The sequence below is a fragment of the Plodia interpunctella genome, chromosome 19, assembly GCF_027563975.2.
Source record: "Plodia interpunctella isolate USDA-ARS_2022_Savannah chromosome 19, ilPloInte3.2, whole genome shotgun sequence".
Classification (NCBI taxonomy): Eukaryota; Metazoa; Arthropoda; class Insecta; order Lepidoptera; family Pyralidae; genus Plodia; species Plodia interpunctella.
Window position 1 is genome coordinate 9,038,595 of NC_071312.1, and position 27,615 is coordinate 9,066,209.

Consider the following 27,615-nt stretch of genomic DNA (forward strand, 5'->3'; position numbering starts at 1 on the left):
CGCGCGCCCTACTTTCTGACGTTTTTACAAGCCATTCGTTAACAGGTGGTACTCGGCTCGTAAACGCGACTTGTTTTATTTTATTGCAATTATTTACATCAAATAATATTGTAACTTTGATAACTTTGTTTTATTTTAGATTTTTTTGTAAGTTTTATTTGCTCGTAATTGCCTCGAGTAATTTCTGATTTAGATATGATAGAGGGTTGTACAAAGATAACCTTAGTGAATCTATCCCCATACTATCTATGTTGGTCACAGCAATCTTACTTGAAAATTCTAAAATCTCTATTCTATTATACATTGATCTTTTCTTTTTCATTGATTATTCTCCAATGACTGTAATATATTTTTTGTGTTTATATTTTTTATTCAGCAGAGTATCAGCGCTATCAAAAGTACCGATAGCTTTCCACATGATCCCTAGCCCCGGGGCTATTAGGCTCAAAGACATTAGCGCTAGTTGCAGCAATCATATGCATTTCTTATTACAGCTCTCAGATGCCAACAATTTCTAAACCATTATCCAGATCCATTATAATTCCAATTTACGTTTGACCTGCCACCATTAGCTGCTAAAAGACAATTTCTAAATTTAAAGAATCACAAATTTATTTTGGAAACATCTCACTCTTGTCTACTATAGATCCAGATACATGGAACAGATTCTTGAAAAACAAGTCGATGATATTGACAACCTCACGATTTCTTTCACAACGGCGTTCAGATTAATTCAATTGAATCAGTGACTCATCGTCATTGATCTTCATTGGCTACCAGATGGCTGGCATTCCGCGGTCGTCAGCATCATATTCATAACTGCTTACTATTCAACTATACTACAATATGACGTCATCCATATAGGTTAGTTCATGTCGATAGCTAGTGAGGAGAAATGTTTTTAGAATAAGGACTTACTAGTTGTATATACGTCATTTACTTCTTCCGTTTTCAGTCTTAAATAATAACCAATAATAAACTGAAGTAGGACCTATTGGAAGGCAATCTTCCATCGAAGTTTAGTTTCAAAATGATAGCTAGAGTATTCAATCAAAATAATAATTGCATAACAAAATACTAAAGCTACTTCTGTCTTATATTTTTTATACTAAGTTACTTCGTCAGCGATGTTATTCTTATGCTAATTCATTATAGTTGTTCTAACAATAGTACTGTAATAGCGAGACAGCTCTATTGTGTCTTTTACTACAGTTAAAACGGGCGTTAAATGATTCCCCTATAGAGAATCTTACGTACATTGATTGGTAGTATAAATGCTCCTAGTAACGTATTTATTACAGGGTCACTTGCTTCAATCAGTTTGGGCTTTGGGCCAAGATTTCTATATCATCAACAATGAATCAGAGAAGCATATTGATTTTATACAGTTAAAGTGAAATTGTATTTAAATTAATCGTTTTGTGATTTAATACGTAATGAAGATATTATATTTGATTTAAATATTTTATTTGGTAAATTGGCTTGACAAGATGGAGAAAGTAATGAGTTACAAAAATATGTTTACCATATTGTTAAAAATTAAATCCTGGAAAATTCGTTAGTCAGTCTATTAAAGTATAAGTCATGGAATTATATCGATTTTTAAAATGTTTACGAGCTTCAATGTATCTTTTCAAATCGAAATCAATGTTCAGCTCCAAATGACTGGCAAATCAAATAAAGATTGCCATAACGTTGGTTCCGGCTGCAAGTCGAATTCCCGCAACCTCAGTAAATGCATTCTTGACAATTACCCACGACGCAGCAACCAGTCCGGCGCAGCCGTCTAATCGCCTTACACATTCTCACTACGCGGTTTCCTCTTCAACTTCATAGACTTCAATAGAGCAATAGATAGGTTTTTCTAGACGATATTTATTTATATTGGCATAAAACATTTTTTCTGTTTCATGAGCCATCTTATTGGCGCAGTAATTCACTGCAGGCCCAGGTTTTTTTATATTAAATTTATCATCATCATCAATAGCTATCTCAACGTTCCCACTCCTGGGGCATAGGGCTTATGGATGGAAAAGGAATAATTAAAATTAATCTTTGAGATATCTATTACAAATCTTTCATGATTAGTATAAACTAGCTTTTGCCCGCGGCTTCGCCCACGTGAATTTCATAGTAAAATCTCGGTCATTCTTTAAGAAAAATATAATAAGCTTTTTTTAATTTGTATTAAGTCCCATATAATTTTTCACTCCCCTTTTCGAAGGGGTTGAGGGCTAATTTTCAGAAAAATCTCAAATACGTATTCATTAATTTGTTATAAACAACCAAAACCCAAATTTTCAAGTCATTAACTTCAACGGTGTAGAACTTTTATATAAAAGTTTCTCACCCCTTTCACCCACTTCGGGGTAGAATTTCCAAACATCCTCTCTTAGTGCTCACCGAGTGCACCCCCCAGGGACCTAGATGCCAAATTTCAGCTTCCTACGCCGAGTAGTTTCGGCTGTACGTTATCTGTCAGTCAGTCGTCACTCAGTAACGGAAGAGTTTTATGTATATTGATTGATTTATTATGTTTAATGAATGAAGTCATTCACGATCCGGAGAGTATACTTTATTGATTTTAATATTGTAATAAAAATTGTTTAAGTGAAAACTTTAATGCTTAATATTTATTTTATTTACACAAGTTGTGAAATCACGTCATTTTGTGCCACAGTATACTTTTCTGACTGATTGCGAAGATGTAAAATTAGGTTCACTCGTAACTCGTCACATAGACCTATCATAAAACTCTTAGCACCGCACGCAACATTTTCTTGTCTTTAAGCAAGTTGAGCAAGACTAATATAACATAACCTTCGAAGATATCCGTAATTTTGCTTAACATTTCGTTAATAATCCTTTTCGAACAACATAATATATTTAATAGTTCGACTACTTCAACCTTTTGACCAAATTAGGTCAAATTTCACTAATAACTTGTAAATAGAGCTTTAAGTTAGGCTCGATGAGTCGTGCCTACAGTGTGGGCCACGTGGGCGACACATTCTGTATGCGTTGTATTTGTTTGTGAACGGAATTTGGGCGGCAGTTCTCAATTGTGTCATTGTGGCGGCTGTTGACAACTCGAGTCCGATTCATTCCGATTCTTTGTAATCATAAATCACTCGACTCTTGGTTATTAACTAATTTGTGATGAATTTGTGCGCAGATTTGCCACGTAGTCTGTGGTTTATTGTGCAAATGTAATGTCGACGTTTCTCATTCACACTGCTAATTGTAAAAACCTATTTTAAAGTTGTAATTTAAATTTGAATGTAAGTGTGATAATTTGACTGAAATTGGTAATAGCGATCAGATTATTTTTCTAAGTCAGTAAGTCACAATATAGAGTAAGCGACAACCAAGCCATTGCATGTAACCTTGAAACGGCGGCGGCCTCACGTCATGCATCACCCGCTCACACAAGCACAGCATTGTGATGTGACGTAAATGGTAACTGTACGGTAGCACCACCTCAGTTTCTCCAACAAAAAGTTATAGTCACGGAAAAAGGCGCCGCTTGTGTACGCGCACTGTGAAACACTGCCGACTCATTGATAATGTTTACATTTGTGCACTTTCTGTCACGCTTTTGTTGACTCCACTACCGGTAAATTCATACAATGACTGAGTTAACTTCATTTTCCGCAACTTGGTTGTAATTAACATTTTTTTATAAATAAATATAATTATATCGCAGCTATCTTACATGTAAATTGCTTGGTATGCTAATATAAAACATAATAATATAAAATTTTAGATGTTTTTATCAGTTACCGACAGAAACCATTGATCAACAAAAAATAAAAAAGTACTTAATGACAGAAATACATGAATATATAATATTTATGTCGTGTACGAGTATTAACACTGTCAAAACACTATGAATTGCAGGAACAGTAATCAATAAGTACAGAATTTACAACACGCATTTCGTCTTTAATTAATACCCTGTGAATTTACATGACAGTTCGCTTTTAATGAAGTCCTCAAGCAAAACAAACAGCACTGGAATCTAGTTTGCCTTGGCTGTTGTTTCCTACTCACCTACCGGCCACTCGCATCGCCCGGTACTGCGACACTCGCCAAATACCGATAAACATCGCGAGTAGCCGACTACATTACTTACACTACTGACCACGCACATGTGAGCGATATATGAAGTGCGACGGATGCGGCAGTGTTATTCAATATCGTGTATGTTTTAGGTTACGTATTTTATAGTATTTCATCACACAGACTCAAACATACGTGATATTTGCTAACCAATCAACTATTGACTAAGAGTACGCTATGTAACAAAAATCAAATTATAAGTTTTTATCATTATCTGCGGTTTTGCAAACGAACATTTACAGTTTTATTAAGTTGCGATTTTGTATAAGTAGATAATCTATGATATTTTATGCCCGGAATACACACGAATTCTCTCTCCTTCTCGAAACTTGTTGTTTTGTCATAAATCAAACTTGTTACAGTTTATATATCAAAGTATAACGTGTCATATATTGACACACCTGTACGATATTTCGCAGAATCATCATTAGCGAGTAATGGCCGTTCATGTAATTTCAATTCAAATAGTTTTAAAACGATTACACAGATAATTGGACATAACGGAGGCTGGGTTTAGTTGTCAATTAGCAAATTAATCGAAAGTCAATGGGCATGTAAACGACCTTCTGTGATTAATTAAACCTCATGTTTACCATTTCATAAAATCGATCTTGACACTAAACTAAAACCTGTTATTTTTTACCACTCATATGTTAAACTTTAGTAGTCGATACATAGTTTACATAATTTTGCAATGTTGTAACGGGATAGTTTTGTTATTTTGTAAACAACATTGTTAGCAACAAACCTTGATAGGATAGAGCTAAAAGTTCGTCGTCTTGCAGCCATCTCAAGTCGCTAATAATAGACATATCAGCGTGGAGCGACATTACATGATAACAGCGCACCGCAACACCAACAATAACAAACTCGCCACTAAAGAGCCCGCATTTCACTCACGCATCAGAATCAAGATTATCGATTTGGCACAACACTAAAGAACTGGGAGCGTCGATCTCGTCACTGGAATTCGTTACGAAACGTCAATTTTTGACAGCTGACTCGATCGTGAACTCGGGGTGAATGAACCGCGCGCGCGCTCCGCTCCATGCGCGTGCACAAAGCTGACTGACTCGCTCGGCTGGTCGCGCGCCAGGCGGCGGGGGACGACTGACACGGCCTAAAAAGACCTTATCGATAACCGCGCTATCGACAAATTGGCAGCACTAATCGCGACGTTTTTATTTAATTTTTATTACTTTCACAACAATTATATCCGTATATTTGGTAACCATTTATTACTTGTCGTATTTAACGACTCGATCGCGCCCGCATGTGTTCAAGCTTGACACTTTCATAAAATACTTTGTATTTTTTATGTTTATTCTCGGATTTATCCGCACCGTAAATAATGTAAGCCTGGCACGAGCTGGCAGCTCAAGTTATGACTGGTTACGTCACGGTTGCCGAGGTATTGATAAGGTTGTTTAGGAGTTAACATTGTGTCAAAAGGTTATCAGCCTCTATAATAGCTCTCCACCTAATTAATGATAGAGTTATCGGCAAATGGTTTGGTTGAGTTGTTAGAAATTATATAAATTGATAGGTTAGTTGAGTATTGTGTTACTACACTATCAAGACTACCTACCCGCCTGTTATAAATTATCTTAAAAACCGAATATGCTACGACTTAATACAATGAGACGGCATCTATCTCTGTTCTATTTTCTACCTATATACACGTACTACTATATACATGTATGCAATCAGTTTTTTCATAAGATACTCTATGCAACCCGCGAGAATTTTGAGGTAAAACGTCCAAAAGATTTACAGCCTAAAAAGTTAGATTAATGAGCAGTGTACGTATAACCACGGTGTCTCCCCGTCAGATAAGCTGCCCAAACAATGCGTTATCTGCAGTCGCCAGCCTCCGGAGAGCCCAGTTCTCACGGCTCCTATCTTGTGGTGTCTATGCAATAAACTGGTGTTTGGACTTGCCTAGATTCCAGATTCTAACGTTTATTCCGAAATATAGCGTAACTAGCAATTTGAACTACATCGAAAATGATTTGGTGTATTTATTATTGGATTATAATCGGGGATGTGTATTTGTTTATTTAAATTTTATTGCAGAAATACAATTTGTCATAGTACACTCTAGATGAACTCAGTGTGAAAAGCATTATCTAACTATTTATTGCTATGTGTTGAAATGATGTTAGTATTATCTGTAATAGACCAAAAATGTGAAATATTCAGATATAAAATAGAATAGTCAACTTTTACATTATATACCTATATTAAAAAATATAAACTAAAAAAGCCAATTCAAATGTTTCAAACACCTAATAAAAATTGTTCAAAAAATAACGTTACTAATAGTTTCATCCAATTATGAATAGAAACTACTCTTGACTCTGACACAGCTAATAAACAAAATCCATTGCATTAGCACAGAGTAAGTAACAGCATTACTAGAAGCAAGAGCGGCCAGCACAGACCTCCTGCAATTACAGGACATTTGGCCCGCCCACCGCTCCCGTCCTGACTACAATAGCCGGCCATTCTCCACAACCACCTTATTTTCCACTTTTGCTAATCATTGCTTATCTGCATCTGTTCTCACGGTGAGCGGAGATAGATACGATTCCAAGTTCACTGGCGTACTTTCTCGATATTTACATAAGGTACTGTACACAAATAGCACCTTATGATGTGATTTGATCATTAGAGTTTGCAACCTAATCTAACTTTTAACACATAGTAAAACTGTAAGCTATATCTGTACATATGAACTAGAAAAAAATGTCTTTAAGGGACTAAAGGAGCATTTGTTTGTTCGCGCATCACGCTAAAACTATTGATAAGAATTTGCGGATTTCATAGTATAGCGGATGGTCTAACTTAAAATCTTGTACAGGTGTTATCGCGATACGTTGCTTCTAAGCAACTCGGGTTCTAACCCGAGTTATTGACAATAATAAGTTATATGCGGATGAAGTCACAAAGTAATGCGTGCGAAGCCGCGAGAAAAAGCTAGTATATTTTTATAAAAGAATCATTTTTATCTCCACGTCTCCGTTTTTGGTCCCAGGGTGAAACAGTCATGCATGGTTATAATTATGATCATGATAAACATAAACTCTACAAAATTTTCTTTTGCGAAATTTAGTCGTTGAAATAACGCTCCCTAATCCGCAAAAACACCCAGAAGGATACATGTCTAGGAAAATTCGTTTTTTTCACATCAATCGCCGAGTACCATCTATAAAATATATACCACAATACACTAAAGTGTATTTTTTTATGAATAGATGCTGAAATAATAATTCTCTAATCATACGCACATGTCATCAAAGTAACGTTGAACAAATTTACCCAAACCAACACGAAACTCGTCGAAGTGAGGTCTTCCCTCCCAACCATTTCCCGATCTGCGATTTAATAAGGTCTGCCCAAAGGAAACCTCCGCCGCGGGCGAAACAGCATTCAATTAACGATGTTTTGCCAACTAATAATGGTTTAGATGAAGTGGTAAACCATTTCTGTCGTTAAATGACTGTTTAAATTAAATAATAATTGTAGAAATCACAGGCCACAAACTATAATTAAGTGGTTATTTAGCTAATGTCGTTCAATCAGTAAAATATAGATATTAATAATGACATTTTGGTCTTGTGCGTGATTTATGTATTTAGTAAATACAGAAGAAAGTTTTGTTAGCAAAGTTTTGAATTGTTGTTATAATATATTTGAGCCCTCTTGATCAATCGTAAAAATTGGGATTCTAAGAATACTTATTCAATCATTAAAAGCCAAAAAAATACTGTTAAACATTTGCTACGATATTTATCACAATATTTCGGAAGTTGATAAACTCTTTTCATAAGTTTTTGAATAACAAGTTGTTTCTGAAGGAATTTCTTAAGAATATTTCTATTATTAGATAAAATATAAGTAATAAAACTTGGTTCACGATTAAAGTAAAGTACTCTTATCATTTAAATATTGATTTCAATCTCAGTGGCAATGAGAATCGCTTGTGTATGCTCGTTCCGCCCTCGCGTCGTCGAGAGTTCGTCTCTGCACTTCAGTAATCTATTTACGTTGTTTTTCACGCTTCCTACGTTTTCTGTTGGCGCAAATCATAAGTGATAACTTGGATATAATTTCAATTTTAAAATTTGTTTTTCAATTGGGCTTTGACTAGGACCAAATTTGTTCTAAAGTAGTTCATAACTAGTTGTTCGCCACGAACTTAGACCTCGCGAACACAATACATTATGATGAGTTTTTACAAAATTGTGGACTGAAGGACTGAACTGATTTTAAAGCCACACACACACATACATATACGCACGCACGCACGCACGCTCGCATGCACGCACGCACGCACGCACGCACGCACGCACGCACGCACGCACGCACGCACGCACACACGCACGCACGCACGCACACGACACACACACACACGTACACACACACGACACACACACATTATTTCATTTGTAGAACTCGCTCGCTTCGTTTATAAATATATACAAATAAATACGTTTGTTCCTGCTCATCCCCTATGAGTTGAAGCCACAATAGCTCATTGCGTTTCGAAATCGATTTGCTTACACGTCGGAGATAACACCATAACTTGAGAATATTCCGCAAATAATAAATAAAAAGACAGATTTTACCTACCATTAACATCCTGGCTTTACCCACATCGTTTTCACAATAATTTTATTGTATTTGAAGATAAATTATGAATTAAACTACTAATTACGATATTTTAGAGCCAAGAAAATAAAAACCAAAATTTACTGTTATTCAATTGTATATTATTTACCTTTAACGATCGTCTATTATTTATATATGAATAAACGTATCAGGTACTTGTAACATAACAAGTAAAGCAAATGTTAAAATTTATTTAAAGTTGGTGTCGTATTACCCTACGAGTTACTTGGTCATTGTTTGTTTTAACTAAAAATGTAACCACAAAACCACTGCTCGAGAATCCTGTGAGAAAATGTCGTAAAATAAAAATAAATCCTGCAGTGTACGAGAGCGCGACAACATCTTGCTTGCTTTTGTGACTCAAAGAGTAAGTTTTATTTAAGAAATATTATTTTATTCGAAAATAAAAATACAGCTTATATTAGCTTAGATATGTTTTACATAAATGACTAAAAAAGCTATTAACTGGACTTAGTAAAAAAATTAAACTGTGAGTGATGTACATTGTTCTTCTATTTTCTGATATTGTTTTGCAAAGGCCACAGGGGTCGCTACGCGGTTTTGCTTTTAACAAAATGGAGCTTTATTTTCGTTCAATTTGGTCTCTTACCCAGGTGACTCGTCTTCGTGGTTATCACAATGACACCTTAATTCGATTTTTATCAAATTTTAATTTTAGTCAGCGGTTGTTTCTGTTTTATTTCTTTTACCATTTTTTCTTAAAAATAGACTGTTTGTATATAATATTATCGAACGAAGGAAGCTTATAACATTAAAAACCATATATTAGGTATAGGTATTTTTTTAATGTGCTTTAAAAATACCAATCTGACTTTATAAATTATGTCGGAAATAAATAATATATATAAAAGAAATATAATGCAATTATTTCGTTTTTTTTAGGGAAAGTAGAAGAGTGCCCTTCAATAGATATTTTATGAGTCAGAAGCATATCCAGAATAAGTACTGGAAATGATGCGATCGATTTCTCGATATTGATCTATCTAGTAGATATATTATTATATAGTAGATGTTCGTTCACATTCCGCAATGCCAGTCCGTCCACGTCTTTGACCGAGTCATCTTAGCTTGTAACAAGGAAATTGTTCATACTCAATTTATAATAGTTAAATTCAATATAACATAAAAATTAATAGGCGACATTGGTCGACAAAGAGCGAAGGTGTCGGCAATCGCGAGACCGATCAGTCGATCGTGTTTCAGCGGAAACGGAAGCGACGGCGCGCGCCTGTGTCTGTGAATCACAGGCGGCTGGTACAAGGCAAGACATGAAGCGAAGCACTTCTCTGAATACCCGGGGTTCAAGTTTAGCTTTATTCGGAGATAGTTGGTATTCGTTGAATAATATTTTCAGTAGGAAATTAGAAATTTCAAAACTAAAAAACCTTTACTCCCTTTTGTTGGAAAAAAAAATCAAACAAACTAATGGAATCATTATCCAGTATAATAGGATATCCGCATGGAACTATTCCATTTTCTTCTTGATTCACAATATCTCAAAGCTATGCGTGGGTCAAAAGTAAAAATTGTATATGCAACAGATTGGGGTCCACACTTCATCACTTGCGTCTCATCCCCCGGCGCGTCGGCTTACATTACCAGCAGCGCAGTAGCTAATGCGAATAAAAAACTTATTGGCCTTATTCTGTTTCAATCTATTTGCTTCTCTATCTATACTTAGGGGAGTGATAAAGGCAGACGACATGCAAATGCATGATCAAAAGTTATTAACAGCAGATATCCGATGCCCGCGATATGGATTGGAATGTTAAGAATGTTTACATGAACTCATGTTTTGACTACTGCTATTCAAAGTAAGTGTGTCCAGCCAAAGACCTCTGATTCTTTTTATTTTACAACATCGCCTTCGCCATTACCATTACCGTGGAAACAGGCATAAACTATTTTATTGTGATTGGCTACGCATGTTTCTGATTTATATAACCGAAAACATAATGTTATTACATACTACATAATATCAATTGAAATGTGTTTCGCGCTCCCAATATCCAATACAGTTTTTGACTATAATTTTAATGGATATTTTATTGTAAACTATAATATTTTATACGTAGTTGAAAGTGGGCTTAATCTAGTTTGCTTACATACTTTGGGTAAGAAAGTTGTGTTTTAGTGTTATAATAATATTTAAAAAAAGGTTAATTAACAAGATAGACTGGAAGAATTATACAAACTTTATGAATAATTTGGTCAAGAATAGAAGAATTTTTCTTGAAGACTAATTAGAAATGTTGGACATAGCGGTGCGGTGCGCTAGGGTTTTTGCATTTAAACCCAGCGTACCGCACGGCTCTGCCGAACCGTAACTTTTCTTCAGCCAAGACCTTGGTACAGTCTACAAGAATCTAGCTGGACCGGACCTAAAACTTTTTGCGGAATTTTATCATGGTTCTGCAAAGACTCCCGAATTTATTGCAATACCGAAGTGTCTAGAACTCGATAGAAATCGATTTCATGTAGGTATTAAGAAGAACAGTGTATCTGCCTGTGGATTTCTTACGGTCGAATTAATGATGGTGATATTACAAGTTTACAACATCTGTGAAATACAGTACTTTGTGAAGAATGTGAATGTGAAGATGCATGGTATCTCGATCGAGATTATTTTTAGAAAAAGATGTAAGTTGAAAACATATTTAATACATTAATTTTTTTTATACTTAATACTACGCAAGCAAAGAGGCGTGCAGCCCACCTGGCATTTTGTTTCATAAAAAAGAGTCAAGTTTTCTTATAATGAAAACTCAACACTAAAGCTTTTCATTTTCATTTTGTGAAGGGTATTTTCATTCCGATTAGTCTTCTTTTCGAGAATTTTAAGTAACGTAGGGAAATCTTTGATTACAAGAAATTAAAGGTTCTTATTTACCGCTTGTCACTGTGATTAATGCGCTGTGTTATATTTATTATATAACCAATTTATTAGTACATAAAATGTGCTAATGGCACATCACCTTTGGTAAACAAATTTGTTCTCACTCACGGTTTTATTTACGTTATGATATGACGGGGTGCTACTCTGACAAATGAGGACCTGCTCTTCATGTTGATCATTTTTCAGCTGTAATTCGGCTCTGAGGGCCGACAGGTGAATAAGGTCGTAATTTCCATCGCGCGGGATAAATGTCTTTGTTTTCTGAGAGCGACGCGGTTTATGAAGGGATTTGATGGAACGTTGAAAGAGTTAGCTTGTATTAAATATGCTGTTGTGTGTTTTAGCGTGTATTAAACATGTTTTTGTTTAATAAATTATGTGTTTGCGTTAAGTAAATAAGATTATAATCCTCTTGATATCGAAATTATACCCCAAAGAAGAATTTATAATTCTCATATCCCATTCAAATAAATATTTAATCCATAAAAAATAATTACATCTTTTTTAAATAATCTTAGCAACACTTGACAGCGAATGATGAGAAATAAATATATAAACTCAAACACAACCTCAAACTGTATCAAAGCAACCAATTTATATAGTAACTGGCAATCAGCCCGATTAGCGATGAAAAATGAGAAACGCGAGTGAAACCGAAAGGCGACACTATCTGCCGCAGACTCGTTTGGACGTGGAGCGGAAGGCGGGATTGATTGCGGGGAAATTGACGTCATTACGTTATAAGAATTACTAATCATAATAGATTAAAAGAGTATTGAAAAAGCTCCATGAAGTTTACTTATTTTAATTTAATTTGTTAATGAATTTTTATCATCGTTTGCATTAGCAGAAATATAATTTCTTAGATTCTTTAGCACCTCTCAGGAGACATGAGCAAAGTGGTTTATAGTTTGTTTAGTAATATTCTGTTTATATCATATTTAAAACATTGCTGTTATGAGATTGAACTCATAACAGCAACATTTTGCAAGAGAGACAAACATTTGAAAATTACAATGTGTAGTAACATAACGAATGGAAGAAACTTGCACGCTGTGCCCTACCCACACAAGTGGGGAAAATGAGAAATATTATCCTAATCATGACATCAGAACAAAGTTTAGATATCGAGAGAGCATCTCGTGTTAAAAAGAGCTAGCTCGTTTGTTTTCCATACAAATGAATGATCTAATTAAGTACGTCTGTTGTATCAATAAACCCAGTTGTCTACATTCGCCGGATTCCTCTGCACCAGGCCAGATGTGTAAACATCCTTACAGACTGGACAATGACCTATAACAAGTGAGACCATTTCGAAAATACTGATGATTGAAAAAAGGAAATGTATTCTAATTAAGATACAAATTGAAAGAAAGACATCTGATTTACATTTCCAGAGAAGATCGATGCTACCGCCCGAAGTCAACAGCCGTTCCTAAAGATAATTTGAATGGGCAAAATACACACACAAATTAATAAGGACGAAAAGATCCAATCCAAAGTAAGGAAACATGCAAGGCAGAAGAAAAAAAATTTAAGAAACAATAATGGTAAGCCCTTCTGGCACAATAGGGATCAACACTGTTCAAATTGGTTTCTTTCAGGATTTCTTCTCAGCAGTGGTCGTTCCGAAATGCCTTCCGTTCCGAAATGAAGTAGTTTTTGGCTTGTGAGAAATAACTATTTAATATAAAAATACGTGAAAAAGTGCCTGTGAAGTTCTAACTTCTGAATAAATGATTTGAATTTGAGGATAAAACATTTACAAACGAAACATGAGTATCTTAAAACTGAATATTTTTAGTTTTACATTCCTATGGTTCGTTTCGAGACATTTCTTGAATAATGTTTGGCAGTAGGAAACAGTCAACTTCATGTGCTTCTATGGGAGTGTTTGATTTGATCATAATTCTAGTTCCAATGCGCACATTTTTGCGCATTCTCCCCTGAGCTTTTATCTGCGGCTGCTATATAGCGAATCTGATCAGTTTATGGCCTATAAACATCAATTAAATATTTACACTGGCCGCGTGTTGCCGAATCCACTTTATCTTTTAAGTATCTCTACAATTTGTGCCAGTGACGTCACGTGAGAGTTGCAGTGTATTGCGGTTTCTCTTCTCAATAGGTTTCAGACCACAAAGTGTAATGGCGCTTAAGTTCATCAAAGCAATGAAGGGCTATTACTGTTATGTAACTTGTAACTACGATTTCTATGGTAACATCTGTGTCAGATTTTTACGTAGCTAGCTGTAAACGACTTTACTGCATTATATATGATGCTTGCAAACATTCCATTTGTACCTTTTTTGAGGAGTTTATAATTTTTATTTCAGAACCTAACTTAGTACTTAAGGTCAGCACCCTAGAACTCAAACTAATTCTCACTCGTGCTAATTACTCCCTGGTTCACTCGACTATCGTGAACCCTAGAAAAGTTACACGTCACGTTTGTCTCACACTGCTATGAGAGAAAAGCTCTAGCTCCTCGTGCAAAATTAACTTGGGAACTGCTCTGCTCTGCAAGACAGCGCTTTAATTAGGAAACTTATTTACTAGTCTTCACTTCTCTTGTCTTTGTGGAATAAATTTTATCTTCGTTTTAATTTTATTATAGTTTTAGTTAGTGTTATCAAACCTTCAGTGTCCCTTTGAAGTATCTAACTTTCGATGCCCATTCTTCCTACTAAGAGCTAAGCTCTTCTCGGTAAGCTTCTTCTCATAAAATAACAATCCATTTTTCATTTATATGACTGTATGTTTATATGTTTTACAGATGGACTGTATATTTATTTGAAGATTGTGTTCTAAAATTTTAGTTCTATATCTTTCTATTCTGCAATTTCTAAGCATAGATTTTGTCAACGAACACTAACAACCAGATCATAGTATATACTTATCTCTAAACAGCATTTTAATTAATTTCGGCGAAGGAAGCCAATTGACTAGTATCAGTTTTATTAGCCACGACACAAACATATTGCGAACGCCTAAACGCAAAAACTTCAACATAATTTATACTCTGTGCCTCAGTACAAATGTATCGCAATCAATATGGAGATTGACGAATGATAACAGTTTAAGGTGCGGGTTTGATGATCGAAACTAAATGCTAGTCAAGAAATAATATAACGAAATGTTTGGGATAATGTTATCAAATAGATGCAAAGAATAAGATTTTTTAAGGCTCCAATCAACAAACCTTATGTAAGATGGATAGATCTTTCATACTGTTTTATGTAAAAACTACGTAAAACTTTTCAATAAAAAATCTGTAAATTTGAAAATTACCAACGCCTTTAACATATCATACCTATTGTTATTATAGCAATCTAATCTAGGATTCGATCAAGTAGACAAGACGCGCAAGGGCGCCTGACTATCATTGACAAAATGAAACAGAGGTTAACCATCAAAAAATTTAATTTCAAAAAATTATATTGCCGAATCTACAACTGTGATCAGAATTTCACCTTAACACTCGTATACATTACAATTCGCTTTCATTTCGAAAGAGAAATTGCGCTTTTGGCTTTTTTGGCCGAAGTGAACCGTCAGGCTTAACTGTCAGATAATCTTGCTGATAGCGGCTGTTGAGTGAGTGTTCGTAAGAGCCGGAGATAGAAGATTGTCTCGACAAATAATCAAGTACCTAATGTCAACACTGCTTATTTGTTTAAATAGCATTCACCTTAGCTCAATGCAATGCGATAATAACTTATTTGAACTTTCCACCACCGTTCAGTTTTAGTTATAAAAAATATTTATTAAGCTGGTTTGGAGCTACTTAACTAAACTCCGTCTTGCCGGCTATACACTATTGTCGAACTTAGATGGTGATGCGAATGCACAACTTTTATGAGAGCTTTTATATACCGAAAGTAAAACCAGCAATTTACGTCGAAACCGTCAAAATTTTGGGAACTGTTTGCCAATAGTGTACAACTAGTACAAGATTACCTTATATATATTTACCTTATATATACTTAAGCATTGTAAACCTAGGTGTCGGAATAAACCAAGTAGATGTAGGATATTGAAATGGGCCGCCACCTGTAGGAAGCGCGCGCGGAAACGGACTGCTGACGTGCCCACTGACTCCGCCTGCATGTTGCAGTACGGTTACGGTACGGGACGGTTAGTTGGCAAAGATGGATATTCTTCTTTTTATAACTTTTGCCCTGAAATCGCCTCTCAATCTGGATCTATCTTTGATTTGCAACACAACGTTTATTAAATAGCATAAATGTGAATACCAAAAGCCGCCAATTATAAAAGAAGGAAAGCCCAACAAATAATTCTTCCTCTAAGAGAGGGAGGTGTCTAAAATCTAACCTAAATTTCACATTATTAAGCGTGAATATTTTACGAGCGAGAGGGCTATATCTAGAAAGTAAGGTATGTTTCCATTGTCGATCACTTAAACAGCCAGGTAATTTAGGCGCATTTATAATAATAATAATAATAATTCATTTATTTCTTGACCAACTTTTAGATCATTTATTGTTAGTAACACAGAAAACTTAAAACCTAATGTTAGTAAAATACAAAACAGGACATTACATTACACTTGTACATTTTTCAGCATGTGAATCATCGAGCAATGATTCACATACTGAAAATCGACACGTGTCGCGAACAAGTTCAGGATACTGTTGGAGCTGGCCCGAAGTCTGTTAGCCAGGGATGTGCACCGTTTGCGCATAGTGGTGTAGAAACAATCCACTCGTGCCTCGGCGAACATCCCCGACGCACTACAACGTCGGGACAACCCCAAAAGCACCCTGAAGGCATCATTATATTGGACACGTAGGGCACTAAATTGCTTCTTTGTATATTGCACCCATAAGCTGCTCGTGTAGAAGGATGTGCAGTAATAACTAAACAGCAAAGCTGTCACGCTGCCAGTAACATGTTCTCGGTAAGTAGTGAGTTTCTTTTGAACGCCCAATGGAATGGTTCTGATAACACTGCAATATGTATGTGATGTCTCACGGCGTCACATACATATGTGAGTGTGCTGAGACGGGCATCTACAATAATGTAGAAGCAATTATTAAAATATACGAGATTGGTTCCACATAAAAACTAAAATCGAAGTCATTTCAAATTCCTTTAATCAACCTGGAAAATCAGATATTGATATCGGATGGAAACAAATGTAATTTCAAATAAGAAATTAAGTCAATATGATCAGATTTCTAATCGACTTTTACCGTTATAACGTGGATAGCTGATTTTTTCTAGCTTTCTACGCTCCACTGCTGGGCAAAAGCATCCCCAAATTTCTTTCATGCATTCCTTGAATGTTTTCTTGGAATCCAGCCGACGGCGACTACCGGAAAAGAGAAAGGTCTAGGACAACATGGTCAAAGCATTTGCCATGGGTAGTTGTATATAAGCTCATATTTATACACTAAAATAAAGATTGAGCGAAAAACTTACTATAAAAAAAGGAAAAACACAACGAACCTGACCATCTCTACCTCACCCTATACAGAATCTTCTCTTCTTTGACTGATTATATAACCAGATACCACCAAACACGTAATGTTTACACTCAGAGATTATTCGACGACTTTAGAATTACTCGTAGATGTTTTGCCATATGTATTTAAGTTAGATTTTTTTGATAAAATCGATGCAACATTAACGCAAATAAATGAGTAGAGATAGCGAACCGAGTCGCAACACTGCAACGAGCAAAAATATCGCGAAACCGGTACGCGGGTTCACCTAATGATAACTAATGACGAGCGATTTAGTACCGTCAGATAGGGAAATTAATAGAATTGGCGGTTTTAGAAAGCAGCGGAGGATTGAAATTAATGTTTGATTAGCCTCTGACTCCAAGGAGATCTGTCGGGGCGCGGACTGGCTTGTGGTGTTTGTGACCGAATTACTATCTTGTCTTGTTGTTTACATCATTATTAATGTCTACAATTTATGGCTCATTCTTCAAAAGCCAAAACGAAAATATTACGGCTAGGGCAATAACCGGTAAAAGTGTTCAGAAGAGAGAAGTGGCAGTATTATATTAACTATCGCGCCACATAGCACAACGCCAATATCTGTTATATACTCAACTAGCACAATAGTAGAGGTAAAAACGATAGTGCATGTTTGCACAACAACAAGTTAAGTGTACATTTGGATGAATCACGCAAGTCAAGGGACTAATTGCCACGACAGGCCACTTCCTCGTGCGTCGTCGTGCGACACGTCGCGCCTGCGCCGCCCTCCCCGACCACGACGCGCATTTACATACAATGTGTGCGTGCTCCCGACTCCCTGCTCCCGTTGTTCCCACTCGATTGATTCTTATACCGGGTACTCATTATCTTGAAACACTTCGGCGAATTATGATTTTTCATTGCATTCACAAGCCCTCTAATACAAACTACGAAATCTTTATTCATTCGCGCCGGTATCAGTCTGAGTTCGGCGATATTATTGACACTAAATTAGAGATCACATGAAATCGGCCTTATATATAGCTAGATTTGGTGTATTCAAATATCTTGATCTTAGCGTTCAGCTTGGCTGTTTTTAGAGTAGTTACCTAGTTGAAATTGTTCACTAGTCACGTCATTCATGGGCTTAAGCTGGGGGTCAATAAATAAGAAATTGGACTTAAAAAATAATTGGAATGGAAAGTAGATGGTGAGGTTCATCAAGACTTATAATTCTTAGTCAAAGCGCGCGCGCTGGTAGACATATTACGTTCTTGTTGAGAGTCACAGACCAACTGAAATTCTGAAATGATTCCGCAAATTATACAGGGTCAATTTTAACACAGGACATATTTTACAATATTTGCAGCATGCAGTATTAGAGCAGGTACAACCATTTCTAAAAGAAGTTTACAGCGAAAAAACACAAAATTTCGACACCAGAACAACTGTCAAGTAACAATCCAAAGGTCTAAAGGGGAGCCAACTGTTGCACCCGGCACTGGGGTCGCCACGCTGCCCAAAATCTGCGATCATTTTTTTAGGCTGTCATTGTTTGGCTTTCTGAACATGGCTTCATTTTTATCCTGACAAAGGATTCTTATTATTTTTTGGGATGAACTCTGAACCGAGTGACAGTTTTATTTTTGAAACATCTTTTACATCCTCTCGATGACAGATTGTTATAGTAACATAAAACAATTTGAATGAGTTTTAAATGATTGTAATAACTGTGCAGTTTCCTGTTTCTTAATTTTGCAACTTTCATATTGTACATATCACTTTACTTACACACTAGCTGAAGCCCGCGGCTTTGTTCGTGTGGCCGAACAATTTTTGGTAATTCAAAATTATTAGAGATGAAAAAAATTCTTTATAAACTATATTGGGGTCTTTCCTTCGGGCGCTACTATAAAAAGACCTAAAGAGTTGCTCACCCTGGACCAAGCCACGTAAAGTCGCAATGAGTGGTATACTATTTTATTATTGTCATACTATTTTATTATATTTATACATTATTAAAATTTGCTGTTATACCAATATCAAATTGTAAATAAACGTACATACATACATACATGTATTTTTGGCCCAAGACAATTTGTAGATTAGTCGCATTTGGGTGGACCTGGGACAATTAGTACGTGGAAAAAATGCATGGTCACTCTACGAGTTCCTTCACCTGACTCAAGTCATCCAGCCGTCATGATCGCGGGGCATGGCCGCGTTATCCTTATCAACTTGCGACCAATCGCTTCAATTTTCAAGATAAGTTTATTTTTGTTGATAGATGGTAGAACTGAAAGCTTTGCTCGATGAAAATGAGGTTGGGGCTGAAACGGTAAAGTGTTGGAAAATTTATGTATGGAGAGTGTAGTGTGTACTTAGTTATTGTAAAACTGACTGTGTTACTCATTGGTTAGTGAAAACGTGTGAAAATAACTGAGAACGCGCGATGATAATGAAGAATGAGAGAGCAATGGGTGAGCGATAATTGAATAAATAAGAGAAAGATAATAGAAAAGATTCTATTTTTCGATGTATGTATGTAAATAAATTAAGATCCAGTGTAATTTTTTTGTTAGTAATTTATTTACATAAATTAAGATCCAGTGATAGCAAAATAAAGGAAAAACGAGAAAAAAAATTGATGCTTTAAAAGTGCATAGGTACGTACAACGTATTGTATCGTATATCACAGTCACATGATATTTTAAGGGTAAGTTACAGCGTCAACTTTGACTTTGATTTTAACTGACATTTAGACTAAATGGTGTAATTTCAGTTTTTCTGCGTTACAGTTAACGTAAAATTTGACGGTGCAACCCGCATTAAATAAATTATTATGTCCAGCCATCGAAAGAATACTAAGAACAAAACATGATATCGACAGGATAGCACAGAAGTAAGTTAAAGAACTATAAATATCTAGAGACGCAGACAGAGAGAACAAATCCAAACTTATTCAATTCATGCCAGATTTCATGATAACCATGTAAAACAACTCTTTTTATCTTGGAAATCTTGTGTCGCATGTCGTTCACCTTACCCCTTATCAGAAGTAAACACAAAGAGAGACACTAATGTATGTAAATTGAAACTGAAAATAGGTTCAGTAACGATCCAGGAATCACTGAAGGCCGGAGGGTGTTAAGGTATATTGGAATCCTTAATGCTCAATTTAGCATGGTAAGGAATTTATTTTAGTTTATAGTCAATATTATAACTAGTGTTTTACTGTGGTGTGTGTTGCGATAGGACCGATAAACAATGTTTTTATCAATTGCTCTCAAGTAGTTATGTGATATAAGGTAAAATAAGACTACGAATACCTACATGGATCCTGTGTCTGTTTTTTTAAGTATTATTTCAAGTGGATTCTCTTCGCCACCGGCGGGTAGCTTCATGGTAGTAGCTACTACGATGTGTAAACAAGCACATTACAAGTATATCTAACAACAATCAATAATGATTGGCGGCCGTGCCACCCAGAGCGCGCCCTTTATATTCCAATCGCCTTGCAAGGTCCAAGGGTTTCTTACTAGGACTTAACTGATAGCGAGAGAAATACTTATGAATGCTAGGTGCTTACAATGTACATACTTAGGGAGATAGATAAATAAGTATACCAACGTATTCGTTTTAGATAATGTACCAGTTTTAGATATTTTAACCCTGATTGTACTGAAAAGCTTACACAATAAAATAGAAATAAATGTTTTGGAAGTCGTTTCAAGTATAGAAAATTCCATAATGTTCATCTTCTTCTTCGTTGTCAAGTAATTCTCCTAGTTACATTTTTCAATAACCACGTACAATAAATACATGGCAAAGTATTATTACGCGTAGTTGCGCTTTTTATTTCGTAGGCGCTTTCGTGTACCCAAATGAGTGAATTTGTGAACTCTATTCTTAGTTGTATTATTTAATTTCCCAATAAACATACACTTGAAAAGAAAACTAAATCATTTTCTAAACAATTGTCATTTGTGTGAATAATAGGTAATCAACGATTCACTCTAATGTTACCTACATTTAGTTTGATTTATTTTTAGGAAATGGCTAAAAATAAAAGTAAGTACAAACATCTGAAGGATTTCTACCCAAACCTCTACTCATATATTAGTATTGACAATACACTCGCTTTAGACCCTTGTTAAGGAACAGCTTAAACTTCCTTTCGAAAGCAAACATGAGAAGTAATCTCATCAGTGGAAAATAAATGAATATTTATTTTTAATTTTGTTTATTTGACCCGACCCGGTATCGACGAGCGTGTAAAAAAGAAGACTTAGAACAGTAATTAAACACGATATTTTTCCTTTCAACCAAATTAGTAGGTAGGTACTTCGATTATTTTGACATGTTAAAACCTTACAAAGGCGGTAATTAAGGATATGGAGCTAGATACCTACTTAAAATTGTATTATTATAAATACTTAAAATACAAAAAAATTAAGAATTAAAGTCGAAAATAGTATAGTTTAGTAATAGTTTTAGGGTTCCGTAGTCCCACAGGCCACACAAAAAATTAAATAATAGGTAAAACAATTATTTGTATAGTGAAATAGTGTTAGACATTTAAATTTTCTTATGACAAATCGAATTTCTAGCTTTTGAAATGTGGTATTCGAGGTGCATGGAGAAAATTTGCTAGATAATGTAGTAATATTTTCACAGCACAGACACAAGAAAAGAAAAGAATTTTAGTTACCTTATACGACATAACTACTTTATGAAATGCTCCTACATAATAATATCCGGTTCCGGCTTCGCTTGGGTAAAACGATAATTTAAAAAGTAGCCTATGTTACTCCTGAAGGTTTCTTCTAGATCTGTGGCAAATTTAATCGGCCAAGTAGTGTGAGTATTATTACAAACAAATATACAAATCTATTCATAATATTAGTAAGGATAGTATGAACATTATCGAAAAAAATCGAAGCTACAATATAATTGATCAATGAAGTGAATTGACAGCGGAGGTTATACCTATTTAATTCTACAATACTGAATTGGGTGTCATTTACTGGAGTGCTTATTAAAATAAAATGAGTAGTTAATACAACAGTTTATAACATTTCAGGTACCTATAACCCCCAAGTATTATTTACCACGTAATAACCAAAACTTCCTCTTTTCCCACAGACGAATAGACTTCGCGGAAAATTTACTACGAATATTGTGGGAACGATGTTTGCCCATTTGATGGCGGTTTTACGATCTCTGGGAGGCGGCTTGTTGATCTTGTGATGTGTAACGCAAAGGACCAAGTCAGGACCGAATTTGAAGTAATATTTTTTGCTACCACACTGCAGGTAGTAGGATCCGTTATATAGAGTAATATTTTAAAACATTACAACCACAAAATTTAATAGGTGATTGACATGACCGAATTTTACATAGAAATATCTTATTGACGTCAAAAAATTACTTTAAAATGTCCTTTCAAATTTCAAATAAAGGAGTAACGCGAATCAAAGCAATATCTAGAAAATAATTTCATTTTTAATCGTGATAGGGCAAATTAAACTAAGAAAGAATTTGCTGAAACTAATATTGATTCTGTGATACAATATCACAGAATCAATATTAGTTCCAGAGATACAAAAGTTAGTGAACCTATAAATCTAGACGTAACAATTTCTTTTACTGTCCAGCTGTCAAGTGGAGATCGTAACAATAACAATCAACTTTATCTGCTGGGGACGAAATAGAACCATTTAATGTGTGGCCACATTACTGCTTTATGGACCATCTCGACTTGCACTGTAAATGGAAGAGTTTCATCCAACTTCAATAAATTTTGTCTATTCGATCTTTTACGGGGTTGATGTGATAGCTACCTAGTGTATTGAACTGAAGTGGTACTCATCGGTTGAGGAAGAGGCAAAGATCGACTCGAACTATCAAATCGATATATTTCCTAGTTTTTTTTTCATATTACTTAGCTGACAAAGTATTAAGTTGTTTCGTAAGAAAGTACCTGAAGTATGATATTTATGCAAGCAAATCATGTGCGGTTTGTAACAATTTATGGAAAGTATTTGCATCAATTATAAGCCGCAAGTCAACACACTGGATAGCCATAGCAATAGGGCTCGTCAATCGGTCAGTAATGGCCCAGTTTTCGACACAATCGAACTCGAGACAATTGCCCTCTCGGGGACCTAGGTACTTGTATGACTTTAGTTTTACATCTTACTGCATCCAAAGATGTTTTTGTTTTAATTGAGTATCAATGGTATTTTAGATCGGGACTAACAATTAAATGTACTTCCTAAAAATAAGAGTAACTAAGATTCTATCGATTAAATTGAAATGTATGCGTTATACGTTCTTAATAATACGTTAGACTTATAATATATATATTTTTTACAGCTTTTATTTAACTTGCGATGTTCATATCTATACAGGGTTATTTTTTATACATTGAAAATATTTTGTCCACTTGCCAGTCCATGTCCATGATACTAATTAATATGTAATTATTTATTGCTTTATAGTGTCGTTAGTTTGGTTGTTAATATTTTTTATTTCTTTATTCTTTATAAAGGGGGAGTATTATAGCGATCTTAGGAATACGAACGTGACGTGCCTGTAGGAAGTATTTTAATATGCTAATTTTCCATTATCCAAAAACGTACGTACATGGAACACGTATTCCTAAGGTCGCTATACTTTTCGTAAGGGAACAACTCCGAAATCGCGTAAAAAAAAACCAGTTGTTCCATACAAAATCAAATACCAGCTATATATCAACTAATTTTTTATTCACAATTTCAGGTTTTATTCCATACGAAAAGTTGTTCAGTATCATGGACTGAGCATGTAGACAAAATAATTCCAATGTATAAAAAGTACCTATGTATGAAACGTTCAAAATTAAGTTTGAACTTATAAATTATCTTCAACCGATAGAGCAGATTTTTTTAATGCATAACCTGCTGGCCAGGATCGGCTCCCGACATTAGAATTCAACGGTTTATTGCACGGACATTATTTTTATTATTTTTCGGCATATATACACTGTAGAACAATAATAGCTTATGTCAATAATGTGATATTTTTGTAATAGTACATTATGATATAAGTGCGGTAAGTTGAAAATTACAGCCCAGGCGATGTTGCTAGCCCGAGCCGCGGACGTATTGTAGTCGAGGGCTACAAGAAAGCAGAGGCTGTAATTTTTAAAGCGCACGTATGTCCATACGACGTTTTATATTTTAGAAATTAAATAAAACTCGCAAAACAAATAATTATTATATCAATTAAACATTTTTATCTCCTAAAGATAATATTACTCATAAAATGTTGACCACTTTTCTGACATAATAATTCTTTGCTAAAATTTTAAAAAGTATCGTTCGTTTTTAGACGAAACATCTTAATAAATCGTGCGTTATACTTTATTTAAAAAAAAATCTTGTACCTACGTTTTACATTACAATAACGCACAAGTGTGGTAATGAGACACTATACGATATTGAAATTGGTGAATAAATGACACTTTACGAGCAAATATGTTATAAAAAAATTGTAACATAAACCCAAAAGCTACCTATGACTTATAATACATAATTTCATTACCCCATCTATAGCCCGGCTAGCTCAGTCGGTAGAGCATGAGACTCTTAATCTCAGGGTCGTGGGTTCGAGCCCCACGTTGGGCGCGTATACTTTTATGATTTTTTTTTATCATCTAATATAACTTACCTGCAATTTTCCTCTCCCTCATTTTCCTCCACAACTGCTCTGCTTTTCTCATTGGCCAGTTCTCCACCTTCGCGCTGAATGACCTGAAGAACTTATACTCCTTGAAGTGAGACATTCTCCTCTCCATTTTGGAAGGAGTGTGGCCGGGCGGCGGAGACGGCGGCTTCGGATTCGGGGAGCCGGATGGTGACGCCATCTTGTCAATAGATGACGTTACACGTCAGGGAAATTTACTCGCACTTTCTATACGCAGATGGCGCCACTTGTACTAAATTAAGTATTTTTTATTATTGTTCGATATACTGTAAGTCCAAAGCTGATCGATTATAGTATTTTCTCTGTTCGAACTACCTACCACGTCATATAAAATCTACTAAATTCGGACGTTGGACCGTCAGTTGAATTTAAATTTCCACTTTTTCAATGTTTTCAGCTTGCTTCTCACTATCATGTTTAAATTAACGATATCTTATCAGCTAAAATTCAAAATACTTATTAAAATATATATACTTATTTTCACTTTTGGCACATTTACATAATAAACTTTAACTTAACACTTGCTGTAGCGGCTTATATTATCGAACCTAGTGTTCATGTTCTAGCATCGCAGCCGCTGTCGCCACTACACTGGAAGCCACTTTCCGGGCCAATTAATTAACCTGAAACAAACGAATATCGTTCATTAAAAACGATCTCCGTTGAGCCATAGGTATTAGATATGTGAAATAATAACTACTTAGGTGTGTGTTTGTTTGTAGTTTTTGATAAATATAATATTTTATGAAATATTCAGTACATTTAAGGTGGGCTAGTGATATCTCATTTTATATTTATTTGTCTTAAATGTAATAAACTTATTAAATGTAAATTTATTAAATATGTGTTTATGTAAATTTATAAAATGCGGTATCATCAACGCTAGGTAGATTTATGAAAAGAATTTTATTACAAAATGGTGGAATATCGCACGCTGTCAATTACCAAAGATTTACAGCGCGGCGAGAAGTTTAATTCATTTCTGGCGGTAAACAGATCAGTGGCGTGTCACGCAAACTATAATAAAAAAAGAAAGGCACAGCCACTGGATCAATTCCGAAAAAATATATTATGTTGTCCACCTGCTCCGTTGTTTTGACATCAGACGGCGAGTTTGTTTTATACATATTAGTGATCACTAATCGAAATTGCTATATATATATATATATATATATATATAGCAATTTATATAGCAATCGAAATTGCTATATATATATATATATATATATATATATATATAGCAATTTCGATAGCTTTATATATATATATATATATATATATATATATATATATATATATATATATATATATATATATATATAAAGACCACTAATATCTGAAATAAATGTATACATTTATTTCCCTCTCTCATTGTATGTAGTTATTGTTGTTAGTTCGCGTGTTCCCAGTTACATACAAAGCTGTGTCGCCCGAGGATAAACAATGAACCATTAAATTGTGAATATATAATAAATTAAATTGTGAGTAGGTATATAATATATTAAATTGTGACTATGATTTTACCGGCCGCCTGCCTGACGCCAGATTTCTTTGGAAATGCTATCGTTGTCACTTAGCTGCCTCATATGACATCTATGGGATGAAACGTGGTCCAGGGCCCCCTCACACGTTCTTGTGGGATTAGATAGTTATGTTTAAAATGCAATTACATATAAAAATAGGGACTTGAATTTATATATTATAGAACGCGGCGACTTTAATTTTTCTTTTGTGGTTGGCTGTCGAGTGATTTACACGGCATATGACTGGGTTCGATTCCCGAGCGTCCCACTTTGGTCGAAGTCATATGTTTTTCTGGCGCTCCAGATAGCATAACGCTGACTCAGTGAGACAATGAGTGGAGTATTACATCTATAAATATAAATAACTTACATATGTGCATAATAGATATATTCTTGATGAAAAAGATAAAGTATACTTCGAGCTTAAGTGTGTTTTGTCTCGTTCTGTCTTTATAGTTCGGTCATGTATTGTATAGACCCACCTAGTCTTGGTACTGGCTTGATGTCATCAAGGGTAATGTGGGCCAATGTTCGGACAACGAAGGATGCCAGACACCGTGCGAAATGGACGGGAAAATTAGTAACTCGGATCCTAGGTTCCGACGCTTTATAGCTGGGGAAACAACCACTCAAACATGTAAAGGCAAATATTGTAAAGTGTATACCCAGGTGTGTTTGAAAATTATCCCACGTCTCAGCATGGATAACGATCGAGATTCAATTATCCGGCTAATTGACCCGGCGGAGATATTAATACACGTCGGGACCCGCCCACCTGGACTCCGTGACACGGAGATTTTACATATAGAGAATATACTTTTATCTAAATTAATAGAGAACCGGATAAAGGATGATACACAAAAACGTGCAATACCTTCCTTGATAGACATAAACAAATTTCGCTGCAAGCGTGTTTTGGTACCCCGAGTCCAAATTTATTGTTTGAATGTGAATGGCTTTTTGTTATATTTTAGGAGATTATTTGATGTGATTTATACACTGACGACTCTAAATTGTTAGGTGCTAAATCAATATTTTATGCTAATAATATTACGATCTGAAATTGGGCTGAAATAAAATCGTTAGGGTACCGAGAGCATTGAAAAATGTACTTTATATTGTGACAAAGTTCCGCCACCAACGAGTACTTGCCTACAGAGGGCTTAGTGCTGGTTTG

At 35.2% G+C, this 27,615-nt stretch overlaps 1 protein-coding gene, 1 long non-coding RNA gene and 1 other non-coding gene across 5 annotated transcripts in view; 2 read left to right on the top strand and 1 right to left on the bottom strand.

The window, feature by feature from the left end:
• Nucleotides 1-27,615, bottom strand: part of cv-c (crossveinless c) — a 230,146-nt gene that overhangs the window by 200,289 nt on the left and 2,242 nt on the right. For 2 of the 3 annotated variants that reach the window (XM_053759986.1, XM_053759987.1), the window contains exon 2: nt 24,880-25,538. In XM_053759986.1, the coding sequence (XP_053615961.1) occupies nt 24,880-25,075 (196 nt within the window). In that variant the 5' untranslated portion in view covers nt 25,076-25,538. Of the gene's footprint in view, nt 1-4,870; nt 5,209-24,879; nt 25,539-27,615 lie in introns of those variants that run through there. The other variant, XM_053759988.2, reaches the window with a different exon arrangement.
• LOC128678446 (uncharacterized) lies at nt 19,464-23,467 on the top strand. The gene is made up of 3 exons (XR_008405641.2): nt 19,464-19,646; nt 19,965-20,352; nt 22,312-23,467. It is a non-coding gene; the product is annotated as an uncharacterized LOC128678446 (long non-coding RNA).
• On the top strand, nt 24,764-24,836 carry TRNAK-CUU (transfer RNA lysine (anticodon CUU)). Its single transcript has one exon. It is a non-coding gene; the product is annotated as a tRNA-Lys (tRNA).